General features: G+C 36.3%; 1 protein-coding gene and 1 long non-coding RNA gene across 12 annotated transcripts in view; one reads left to right on the top strand and one right to left on the bottom strand.

Moving 5' to 3' along the window:
• Window positions 1–5,434, top strand: part of LOC135671966 (uncharacterized) — a 40,204-nt gene extending 34,770 nt beyond the window's left edge. For all 5 annotated transcript variants that reach the window (XR_010512923.1, XR_010512921.1, XR_010512925.1 and 2 more), the window contains one exon: window positions 4,428–5,434. This is a non-coding gene — a long non-coding RNA (uncharacterized LOC135671966). The remainder of the gene's footprint in view (window positions 1–4,427) is intronic.
• A 265-nt stretch (window positions 5,435–5,699) lies between these two features.
• On the bottom strand, window positions 5,700–12,231 carry LOC135671964 (isocitrate dehydrogenase [NADP], chloroplastic/mitochondrial-like). 7 transcript variants are annotated; one of them, XM_065180421.1, is made up of 8 exons: window positions 11,960–12,231; window positions 11,542–11,592; window positions 11,348–11,457; window positions 7,688–7,771; window positions 7,503–7,618; window positions 6,970–7,004; window positions 6,743–6,887; window positions 5,700–6,032 (listed from the first exon to the last, which is right to left on the bottom strand). In XM_065180421.1, the coding sequence occupies exons 2-8, from the start codon at window positions 11,554–11,556 to the stop codon at window positions 6,010–6,012; spliced, it is 528 nt and encodes a 175-aa protein (XP_065036493.1). In that variant the 5' UTR covers window positions 11,557–11,592; window positions 11,960–12,231; the 3' UTR covers window positions 5,700–6,009. The 7 variants fall into 7 exon arrangements, with proteins under 7 accessions (XP_065036493.1, XP_065036492.1, XP_065036491.1 ...); XM_065180420.1 differs by having other exon boundaries at window positions 11,795–12,228; XM_065180419.1 differs by having other exon boundaries at window positions 11,697–12,224.
• Between the last annotated feature and the right edge of the window lie 718 nt (window positions 12,232–12,949).

Below are 12,949 nucleotides of genomic sequence, written 5' to 3'. Positions count from 1 at the left end.
TTATCATAATAACAGTTAAGTTAATCATTATATATTTCCAAGTCAATTCTTGAGACTAGAAGTTAATGCAACATCTTTACATGACTTCTCATTTATTAAAACGCAGATGACTTACTCTTCGACATTACAAGGTTATTTGGTCTGTCTATTTTATTAGGCTAAAATGTGTTATCAGAGACTTACGGGGTCTTCAATAACAGATTAGTCATTAGTAGAGTATAAACCACATTAAATGACTCTTATAGCCTGAAGTCATGTTGCACTCCTTAATTGACATTATCATGTCAATTAGAAGAATGTGGAATTGCTCCTTTTTTATTATGATGATCGTTTACACTTTTTTTTACTTTCTCCTTCAATTTCTTGTGTTGTCATCGGATTGAATTTTGATAATTCTGTTTTTTAAATTCTATTAGTATTTAGTGTATGTTGCTGCTTTATGTGGTTGTCGTGCTATGTATGCTATGTAGTATGTATAAACATATTATGCTTTTCTTTAACATAGTTCCTCATATTTTAATCGACTGGATAGCTCTCATTTGCTAGTTATGAGCAATTAGCATGAATTTTGACCAAATTCTATTTTTCCTTGAATGAAAATTTTGTCAATTGTTTTGAAATATAAGAATTGCAGATTGTCTACTGAGAGATGAGTAAATGTATTCCAATCACTTTGATTGTACAGTTACTTTGATTCATTAATCAGGTTTTAACTCTTATAGATCATGAGTCTAATGCTATGCATCATCCAAATTGGCTAGGTACTTTTTCTTGCAGATTGGTGTTCAAGATCAATTTAGTTTTTTAGTTCCTTATAACCACCCATGATATGCTTTATCACAGCCCATGGCCAAATCTTAAATTGTTATGAACCAATAAATTTCCAAATTAAGTTTGGAAACTTGAGCATGCTATTTACATTCAGATATAATGATTGGTAATTTTCTTCAATTCTTATAATGATGGCTAAGGAGGAACTGTCTAGGGAATGTGATTATGAGATGGAAGCTGCAAGTCAAAAGCACATGGTCCTTTCCTATTAACTAGATCATGCAAAGAATGCATCCAGAAGAGGATATTTCACCTCATTAAATAAATATACAGGAAAATATTGGAAAACCCTAATATCCCAACTAATAAGGGTTACATTCATAGATCTTTTTCCACCATTGAGCTCTGTTTTGAATGTAATCACTGATCAAATTAAGGGCAATTAGATTTATATTTCTTGTTTCTAACAAAGTTTTCTTCTTTTATACCTCTAGATACTACTTCCTTGACATCCCTAATTGCTTTTAGGTTATATCTACACTATCTCTTTGCTGAATGAATATATATGTTGTACATGATGAGATGTTTAGTCAGACCAAATATTTTGCAGATAATGTCATGTTGTTTGATCGGAACCTAATTGGATTTTTTATTCTATCTTTTTTCAAAAATTGGGGACTGTGGGGAAAACATTGCTTGAGCTGATTGGAGTTGTTTGTTTCTTGGTTCGTGCATGCAAGTGCAATTTCTGTGTCTTTATTTTTTTTTGTATGAATCATGACCCTTGTTCCTTCTTTCTCATAAGTTATGCAACTTTGTCCTATGTCTTCATTGAGAAGGGATAAGAAGCAAATCTTTCTTATGTGTATTGTCCAAACAAAGGATTGAAATTTTATATCATATTGGTGTGTCGAGCTTTGCTTGATACGGTGCAGTACGTCTAATTTAGACATAAAATCTTTCAAAAATATTTGAAAAAAAAAGTTAGGATATGATTTTTAAGTTAGAAATAAATATATGTTTAGCGTAAGTTTAGCAAAATCAATGTAAATTAGGTAAGAATAGTATCATATCTTCTTCGGGCTATAGATTGTCTTTTTGTAAATATTAAAATATCTAAAAAAAATTATTTGAATTGTTAGATTATTTTGCTACAATATAAATTTTAAAATTCAAATGAATTAAATAATCACATATGTAGATATACCTAATTGTTGATTCTACCATCAAAATGAACGATAGGTTTTTACGGGTGGTGGATCGAGGTCCTCGATCTTATGTATCTACTATTAATATGATATGTTTGTTGAACCTAATTTTAAAATTGATCTCACAACAAAGTGTATTGATATATCGTATGTTATTGGTACATCAATGTGGTGATAATCGTAGATTAATCGTCATGAATCACGTGTCTAAGGCGACTCTTGAGGCATGTATTGGTGAATGTCAAAGCTTCTACTTTCTTTGTTGTGTAGTATTATATTATTGCTCAAAGAAGTCTAACTAACTATCATCGCATTGTTATTGGTCGTAAGATTTTTTATAATATGATGATTGTGAATATGATGAGCTTTGTTCTGTGCTTACACCGCGTAAACTTTGTCGTATATGTTCAAATTCATCCATTGCCTTTCCTTTCCCCTTCTGTGCATAAACTTAACCAGTATCTTATCGAGTTTTATAAATTGAATCTTGGGTGGCATGTGAAAAATATTGCTTCTCAGGCCATGCACCACCCTCAAGTTGTGTAGACGAGATCAATGACTGCTTGATGTTGCTTCCATCATCCGTCAAGGCATTGCTCTCCGTGTTCTTGTCATGTCTTTATTGAGCGAGTTACTGAATGCGATTGTGAAGGTGTCTCATTGCTCGACTCGATTATTTCCAATGATGTGGTTGATGCTAATGTGATTATCTCCAAAAATAAACCCTTTCCCCATGTTCTTTCCATTCTTAATTTCTCCGGGAGTGACTTCCTAATTATTTCTGGGGCTGGGTCGATCGGATTAGTCGAAATCTCTTTAATATGATCTAGAATTTTCTTGGTAGGAATTTTGTTTCTTCCAGAGCAGCCTTAGATTGTGCTTATGTTCTCCTGGTTCGATAGGGCGTTATTTGCTGGGGGTTTAGTTGGGAAGCTACGTGATAAGTGAGGAGCAAAGATGATTCCTTCACATCTTTCATTTTATCGTTCTTTTATATATTCAGAAGTACGGAGGGAGGACGATGTTGACTCTCGGATTTGATGATGAAACCAATTGATAGTATTTATGATTTAATCTGGGTTTTGAGTGACGTAGGAAGTTTCGATTATGGAGAGATAATTAAAGTAGAAAGAATCATGTTGGGCCGGAGATAAACATATCAGAAAATTGGATGTCGAGCCGAAGGATTGGTCAATGTATTGACAGAAGGCTTCAGGCCATGTGTTCGGGCATCGGGCCAAGAAGAGCGAAAATTATGCCAAGTAAATCAGAGTTGTGGAGGTCAACTGGTTGATTGGGCAATAGGCCACCAAAGAGGATGATACGTCGAAGATTTGGACGAAATGTTGATGATCCAATGACATGTCGAAAAATATTTGATTTGCTTTGTAATAATTGTCTAGATCGAAGTAGGTTCTAAGTGTGCAGGATTCACTACGATAGCGATTAAGGTATAAAGCAAAATGAAGTCCTAGAGTCGAGAACAAAATTTCGTTGAGAGTTCGAGAATTCGTCGGAAGTTCTGACAAAAATTGATCGGAAGTTCTATCGGTATTGATCGATAAGTTCAGGAGCTTGTCGAGAGTCCGTTGGAACATTGTCGAGAGATTGTCGGAAGTTCGTCGGAAGATCGTTGGAAAAAACTTAGACTTACCGGACTTATTTAGCTTAGTATATGCCTTAAAATTTGTAGTTAGCATATAATTGGGTTAAACAGTGACTCAATAGGTGGAACCATCATGGCGCAGTCTCTGAGACTGTCAAGCGGTGGTACCGCCCAGTGATAGGGTGTCAGGCGATGGTACCACCTAGTGTCAGTATCAAGTTTGAATCAATTTGAGGTCTATAAATACCCCTCTCATCCCTAGTTAACAGACACAATTGAGAGCAAAAAGAAAAAAAAACGTGGGGGTGTAAGGGTTCTCTCCTGAGCTTGTCAAAAGGAGAATAGAGTTGTAAGAAAATGATTGGTCTTTGCCTTCGCCTATTGAAGAAAGACCGTTAGTGGATGTCGGTAGCCTCGACGGAAGAGGAATCAGTACAGTAGATGTTGGTCACGATGACCAAACCACTATAAATCAGTTTATATTTTTGATTTGCTATTTGCCTTTATTGTAATTTACTTTATATTGCAAACTAATTTCTTACTCTTAGTTTATATTTTTGATTTGTTATTTGCCTTTATTGTAATTTACTTTATATTGTAAACTAATTTCTTACTCTTAGTATGCTCTCGTACGCTTTCAATTTAATATTTTTTTGAGATCGTTTTTAATCATACAAAAGATTTTTTAAAATCGATGTTTTTATCCGTTGTATTAATTTACACCCTCTTTATTAGTGTTGTTTTTACTCGTTTCTAACATACGACATTATTCTTTTTATTTTCCGTAGTCTTGTTTTGACTCGGTGTTCCCTTTGCCCTCCGCCCCGTATTTTTGTTTACAGGGCTACCGACACAAGGCTGCATCCTCGGACAAATCGCTACAGAAGCTGCATCGTCAAACATGGCAAATTTCCTCCTGACTTGATTGTCACATGTTCTCTTTGTTGTTGATATTGACATGGTCGTGGTGGTGGTTCCACCTCATCCTTCTCCCAATAACAGCAGCAGCGTCCTCGGAAGGCAACACACATATAACACATACATACATAACTCAAACACATACATATACATACTACACATTACACAAATACAACACGCGTACACAAAATTCACAACGCATACACAATATAACACATACATACATATATACAACACACATACACAACATAATATACACACAACACACACACATAACACACACACAACATATGAGACTACATACACATACACATATACACTACACAATACACATAACACAATACATATACACGTAATACATACACAACACATACCATTCACAACACAACATATTATTAACAACACACATCACATTCATAACACACATATGTACACAACACATCATAACATTCTTTACACACAACACACATATACACAAACACAAAACACACAACACACATACATATACACAACACACTACACACAGTACACAAACACAAAACACACAGCATTCACAACTCAACACACATACACAACACACACAAATACACAACACATACACACACAACACACATGCGCACCCAATACAACATCACTTTTTTAGATTATGTTTGCACTTGGGAGTTTATATTGTCATCCACTTCTCAAGATGTGGTTTCTCCACTAATTTCATCAAGCGTCTTGTTGTCCCGAGGAATTGGAACATGGAATACGTCCACTTCACTTAATCCGAAAAGGAATTTAGCCTTTTAGAGCATTGGTATTTATTTTTGAGAAGATATTTGCATTGCCCATAGTTGTAAAATTCGAGTTATGTTGTAACTATTTAGTACCATGCAGCCGTGTATTTTTTTTTTTACAAAAAATTGAAACTATTCCATGTGACATATTAGAGCTGAAACAAAAAGTTTATATATAAACAAATAAAATTATGTGAAATGGAGCCGATACAGTTTCAAATTTGATTTAGATCTAATCTGACATGAAACATTGTGACGCTGATCCTAGGGGCTTTCGATAAAGATCAAAATGATTTCGAGGGCTTCTTAAGCCAGTCAGAACATTTGGCTGTCAGTTTTTACTTCGATGCCGTCGTTCACTCGTATGATGCGAAGGCATATAAATCATATGGCTCGAGCACTACTACTAAGCTGCGGTAAAGACAATAACACTAGGCTTACCATTGTTATTCCTGATATGTAAGCAACAACCAACTGTTTTTCTTCAGATATCTGTCTGCTGCATAGACAAAACCTCATTATTAATAGCCTTCATGCTCATCAGATGCTGTAACTTTTTGACATACTCTTCAAATCCAACTCCTCCTTTTCTCTCTTTTTTTTCTTTTTTTTTTTTTGAGTAGAAACGTCATCCATCTTGAAAATTAACAAAGCATTTAAATAACTGCTGCTACTTGGATCTTCTCTTTAAGGTTCTGAGCAACAGCATCAACAAACTCCTCGGTGTTCAAGTAGAATTCTCTGGACACTCTGCAAACGAAATAAATGAAGACAAAGCACAATTGAGAAAAGAGCAATCACTCGTGCACGAAAGATAAAACCATGTGCCTATATGAGATCTTAGACTCCATATATACTAAATGAACTAAACATATTTCGTGGATCTTACTCAGAACAATCAACAGCATCAACAGGCAAGTAAACCAAGAAGCCAGTTCATGGAAGTTTAGCTGTGAAAAGTTCACTTTGTGATCATTGTAAAAAGCAGCTTTAAGCAAATACACAATACTCGATAAATTGTAAAAGATAACAAATTAAATCACAGAGGAAATCTTATTTTTGGTGCAGCTTATACCAAACTTTCTGAGAGTCAAGATGAGGATAACAGCAACCTTGAAGGAAAAGTCAACTGTTTTCTTGTATTTGCATGATTGTGAAAAACCATCACAAATCAAATATCCAAAACAAAAGTATTTATCTATCGATTATAGTTTGTTTTAAAAGGTATAGAACATGTTCCATCATGCTAGTTTTTCTTTTTCAATTGAATTACAATGCTTCTGCAATTCCTAGTTAAGAGTCAGTTTCTTCAACCTTTCCAAGTGTTTCTGGAAGTACCAAACAAGGATTTGAATTTAGCACTACACCGATGTCACAATGAAGCAGATTTTCAATATTTAAAAGAAATATTTAATATTCAAGCAAAAAATGGAAGGGGACAAAAATTTGCTTGAGCATACCTTGGACCATGGATAAGAAGTGCAAGATCCTCTCTGATGCAATACTGTTCGTGCTAGTCTCTTGTCCTCTCTGATGTAGCCTAAAATGTTGAGTCACAGTCCCATGTGCTGCTTCAGCTTCTAATGTTTTCCCGTCAGATGATAACTATAATTATGTTACAATCATTGTTACCTATACATGGGATAAGTAGAGACTGAAACTAGAGCAATTAAACTTTGGTAATTACCAATACAGACGTCATCAAGCCCAATGAACCAAATCCTGCAACAACAAATAAATCTTAAAACATCATATTATTGAGAATAATTTAAGTTGAACAAAAGGGAGTTGGAAAAAAACTGTCCAACTGCCAAACAATAAAAGGTTTAACAACACAGATCATGTTCAAAATTTTCAATAAATTTTCCAAAAATATCTTGTGAATTTAATTTCGTTCATGAACAATTTCACTACACGAGAAGCATCTGCAGTTTTTTTTGCATGGATAAAGGCATAAAGTGAGTGATCTTGTTAAATCAATCAATCACAACAAAAGTAGAATCATGACTCCTAGTTAACATGAACTTTTTCACTCATGTTACCTAACAAGGTTGAGGATATGTTTCAAGTTTCAATTTGATTCTTTCCTATGACACTGCTACTACCCCTATACTTTAGTTAAAATAATAAAGTGAAAAGTAAAACATATTTGGAATACAGGAATTTGATACCAATATATTAACTACTGTTATAATAAGATCATAAATTCAAAAGTAAGACCTTGGGCGAGGAAATCGCTCTGGACATCTCCATCAAAATTTTTGCAGGCCCACACATAACCACCACTGCTTTTCAATGCATAAGCTACCATGTCATCAATCAGCCTATGCTCATACCTGATAACTGGAAGACAATTATTAGACATCAATTTAAGACTTATTAAGCAAAAAAGGTGAAATACTTACAACAGATGTTCCCACCATATTGATTGTTCTTCGAACTTTGACTTCCATTTTTCTTCATAAACCTCCTGAAAAATGTCCTTAAACCTACAATATTTCAAATGTCTCATTCTGTATATCTTAGATGCCTAAAGTTCCAAAATTTAAAAGGACAAAACCAGATTTTTGGATATATATTGCGTCCTGAGCATGAAAATTCCACATTGTTGACAGACATATTTTCTATAGCTGAGCTTCACAATTTGTGAGGACACTAACAAATCTGTATAACTTTCATTGAGCTTTGCAATAAGGACACTAACAAATCAAAGAAATAGAGAATAAAAGCAAGCAAGAATCTGTATAACTTTCTATATGTTACAACTTCGTTGACAGGCATATTCTCTAATGTAACTTTGCAGTCAAAGAGAGAAAGGGGTTTAGGGTTTAGAGAGAGAGCGCGAGAGATTAATTACAAATGAAATGATACAATTGGCTCTTCATATTAGGAAGAAAAAACAGGGGTACCTGTACATGGTATATGCTGACAAAAAGGTACACATTGTGGTAATCTCCCCATGAAAAACAACATACGATACTAATAGATTAGTAAGAAAATAAGCTAGCACAGAAAAGATAACACTACCTGCCATCGTATTTCTTCAATATGGTATTTTTGGTGCTTAAGTAAAGTGGCCACTTTTTTGCAAATGCCATAGACATTGATGACTCAGCAAAAGCCCAAATGGACTGAAAAGAGTTTCCAATTTTGTATGATCAACAAAGAATATCTCTGTAAAATTTCCTACATAAGACTATATATGACAAACCTCATCTACATTATACATAGATAATGCAATACCAGAGCCTTTAAATTCATAAACATCTTGCTCCACAGGTGGACCTTTAAGTATACAGCATAAGCAAAGACCTCCAAACACGCACATACATACACACAAAAATTAACTTATCACCAAGTAAAATTTCATTTTTACCAGCAACAATGCGTGGCACATTGCGGCAAAGAATAGGCTCACGAAAAACAGTTACTGAAGTGAATTAGAACAAGACTGATTCAAGCTAACAAAAGTAACATAGAGATCAGCAAGCATAAGAGACAATCATAAGGTAATATGTACCAGACATGTAGATCAAATTGCTAAGTACCAAAAACAAGGGGTGCAAACTCAAAAGTACAGAAAACTGACATGACATGGAGAATACAAACAAAGCCATGCCAGGGAAGGCTACTAGTCAACCATTCCTTTTTACAGTAGCTGAATATCATGCATGACCACAAGTGTAATGCATCCAGGGCTGAGAAAACTTTAAAAGCTGCATTACAATTGGCAATTACTAACCATCAACTTTTGTACCCAACAGAGCGAAACTAAAACAGTAAAATGAGTTACTTCCGGATGCAATGAGGCTGTAACAGCAACGATTCCTACTCCAGGTAGTAGACTGGCTGACCCCAGGTAAGTGCAACATGTGCGATATGCCAAGCTACCAATACAATCCTGTTTTGTGTCTCAAATGTGAATTATTATTCTGATTTATTTAAATAATGCAAGCAGTATTAGCTAATGACCCATGTCAGAAGTTAACTAGCACCATAGCATGGCATTGCAACAACTCTAGCCCCTAATTAAACTATATCTTTCCTACTTTGACTTCCCTTAGCGAGCTAAACAGGAAATAGACTTAAATAAAAGATAAAAGAAAAAAAAGGTCCAAAGACCAGGACACTTTAAGTTCCTTTGATTCATATGCCACAACCTTCTTTGAAATTGAATTCTTATTGCATTCATCCATAAAAGTTTTGTATTGGTGTCAAACTATTTGGCTAACCAAAGATGCCAAGAAGTGTTCCAAATGTTCGCCTAGGTGCTCGGGCATGGCGATGTGAGGCCCAAGCAAGGTCTGTAATTTCGTACCGTACCGGAGTTTTGACGCTCGCTCGGTACGATACGAAACTGTATACCGAGCGGTATACCGCTCGGTATATATATATATATATATATATATATATATATATATATATATATATATATATATATATATATATATATATATATAACTCGGCGACGTCGCCGAAGTGATGTCGGCTATCTCTTCTCCCAAGCGGGGCAATGTCGCCGAAGTGACGTCGCCTCGTTTATATATATATAAATTAATATATATATAAAAGATTATATATATATTTATATTTTTTTTATTTAAAAGGCGACGTCGCATCGCCTCGGCGACGTCGCCTTTTCCTTCCCCACGCGGGGCAACGTCGCCTCGTTTATTTAAATATATAAATATATATATATATAATCATATATATATATAATCTGAAAAAGGCGACGTCGCCAAACGTCTCCTTTTTCTAAAATATTTATATATAAATTTTTTTTTTTTTTTCGTTCCGCCCGGTAGCGGGTGGTCCGCGTACCGGTATTCCATCAGACCGGTACGTACCGCCCGTACCAAGCGGTATCATTCGGTATTGCCTACCTTGGGCCCAAGTGTCGTAGCGGGTTTTGGGCAAAATGCTTTCAACTGGGTGCCACCTAGACGAATGGCTCAGTTGAGGTGCTGGGCATATCAGGCATTTGCATAGGTTGACTCAATGACCCAAATGCCTCGACTCGATCCAAACCCAATTCCCTTCCCCCCTTCCCCTTGATCCGAATATAATTTTCCACGTTTGACGCCCATGTTATGCCCTAGATTTGATTTTCAGCCATCAGCCACACGTCCTTTCTTTATCCAGTATGTCTCCCTCTTTTCTTGATCTTCTTCCTGCTTTCTCTCTGCAAATGCTGGGTTGCACCTGCTGTTACCATCCTATCGTCTCTCTCTTCTCTCCTCTCCCCTTCTCCTTTGCATGTGACCAGCACCCTACGTCATCACCACTCTCTTTTTCTTCTCTCCCCTCCTCCTTCCCCTCCCTCTCTTTCTTCTCCTTTCTCTATGGCTCGTACCTGCTGTTACCATCCTATCTTCCCTCTTTTGTCCTTTCTCTCCTCCTATATGCTCTTTTCTTCTCTGCTTACTTTGTAGCCCACAACTATCATTCTCATTGCCCTCCCTTCCCTCTTATCACCTTCTCCCCTCCAACCTCCCTCTTCTCTCCTATCTCCATTGTTCCATCTCTTTGATCCCTCTCCCTCTCTCCTCTCATTCAAATTAACATGGCAATCAAAACTACAATTCAGATACAATGGTAACCAAAGGTACGTTAGAGGAATCATCATCAAGAAACAATAAAGATGATGATCCAAATTAACATGGAAATCAAAACTATATTTCAGATACAATGGTAACTAAAGCTACGTTAGAGGAATCATCATCAAGAACCATTAAAGATGATGATCCAAAAGACCCTAATGCTGCCACTTGAAATAATGGACTGCAGATATAATGGACTGCAGAATTCATGCTGATGCTAGTTTAAGCAAACACTGTTCCCACGTATCTTTCTGAGAAATAATTCGATAGATCCGGTGAAATGGAAGATTGAATACACCAATCGATACAAGCATGTACAAAATGGTAAAGCAAGTTTCCTATATGCACGAACATTAATTATACACAAATTGGTATTCAGTTTATCACTGTAAGAAAACACAATAAATCATTTAAGTGGAAGGAGGAAGGGGAAGTGCTACTATAAAGAAGGTCGTGGTAGGTAACTTGAGAGTTGCCTCGGCACTTTCAACGGTTACCCGATCGTCGGTGGCATCACGACTCAAGAGGCCCAGATCGAAGTACTTGATGTCCAATTCGAGAAATGGAAAAATTAGCTGCAGTCAGGAAACAAATCAATCAATCATTTCCAAGTGACTCCAGACTTGCAGGATATATAAAAGGAATGAGAAGATTGACACCTTTTCTTTTATCATCAGGAATCCTCCAGATGACCGTCGTCATCTCATCGCCTGAGAAGACATCAAAAAGTTTTTATGTACATCAGATAGGTAGGGTTTTAACCTCTTTTTTTTTCTGAATTGAAAAAAAAGAAGTAGATATCGATAGAACGTACCGAGGAGAGAAGAATAAGCGTTTGAAAGCGGGAAAAGAACCAAGAGAGCAAAAAAAAATAAACAGCAAACACACACACACTAGGGGGATGTGGTTCACCATCCATCTCAACGATGGGGTTGTGGACTTTGATTCGCTCGGCCGGTGAGAAGGAGGCAAGGCAGCGTATGGAAGAACCGACGACGACGAAGCGGGTGGGAAAAGAGAAACGAACACCATTGAGTCGCCGCTGATGTGTGAGGCGGATCGAGCTAGGGTTTTTACCTGGTAGGAACGACGAATAAGGGGCAGAGGAAGACATGGCCCCGGTGGAGAGGAGCCGCCGCATGACAAAGCAAGCAATTTGGCGAGCGCAGTGCGCGGCTGATCCATTGTTCATAAGATGGCCTGACCCCAACCCCAAAAACATTAAAATAAATAAATAAAAAGGGAAATGACGATTTACACAGAGGAGGGAAACATTGCATAAGATAATGGTGTCTTGTAAATGCTCTTTCTCGCTCTAAAGCTATGCTAATGTCTTATTGTGCTAACGTCTGAATACTTCGTTTAAGAGTGCATTGTTATGTGGCAAAACATCTATTATATCCATAGAGGCTTGTGACAAGGATAATTATTCGTGAAATATAACATATTTTTTAGATATCGTGAGTTTTTGTGCTTCAGTAGCATAAGTGCTCTTTTATATATATATTATTAATTATATTTATCTTAATTAAGAGTAGTAGTATTTTTTTATTGCTTTGTGCTTGTCATATTTTTTTTATTTTTAAACATTAAGATCAATTTTTACCCCCTTTTTTTTCACGTTTTCTCTAACTACTATTACTAATGGCTCAACTTACGGCTACAACTTGTCTTTCTCTAAATGCTACTACTACTAATGCCGTAGTGAAAACAGTACACATTGTGGCTCCTTTAGGTGTCGCTGCCTGTGCCGGCCATCCATCCGAGCTGATTGAATAAAACGTTATGCTAAGTTCTCTCCAGATTTCTCTACTCTCCGTCCTAAGAAATTTGAACCATAAATTTATCCACAAGTGGATGCAACCAAAGTTCAGGCGTTAATTATTCAATAGTCAAAGCGCAATGCAAGCATCTCTCTCTCTCTCTCTAACAATGTGTATATGGTGGGTGATCTCGCATAAGTAATGGATGCATTGTTAAAATAGGGCATGTGCGATCTAATTATTATCCCTCCCATGTATGAATTACGCATTCCGCTTCCTGTCGGTGCTTCTTTTTCCAAACTGA

The sequence above is a fragment of the Musa acuminata genome, chromosome BXJ1-4 (assembly GCF_036884655.1).
Source record: "Musa acuminata AAA Group cultivar baxijiao chromosome BXJ1-4, Cavendish_Baxijiao_AAA, whole genome shotgun sequence".
Taxonomy (NCBI): Eukaryota; Viridiplantae; Streptophyta; class Magnoliopsida; order Zingiberales; family Musaceae; genus Musa; species Musa acuminata.
This window is presented reverse-complemented; position numbering and strand designations above follow the sequence as displayed.

What these genes read in the sequence shown, in the direction of transcription:
- LOC135671964 (XM_065180421.1), bottom strand. An exon ending in ATATGGTGGGAACATCTGTT is followed by an intron (nt 7,619 to 7,687) that starts GTAAGTATTTCA and finishes TCCAGTTATCAG; the next exon opens with GTATGAGCATAGGCTGATTG. An exon ending in CTTCTTATCCATGGTCCAAG is followed by an intron (nt 6,033 to 6,742) that starts GTATGCTCAAGC and finishes TTTCGTTTGCAG; the next exon opens with AGTGTCCAGAGAATTCTACT.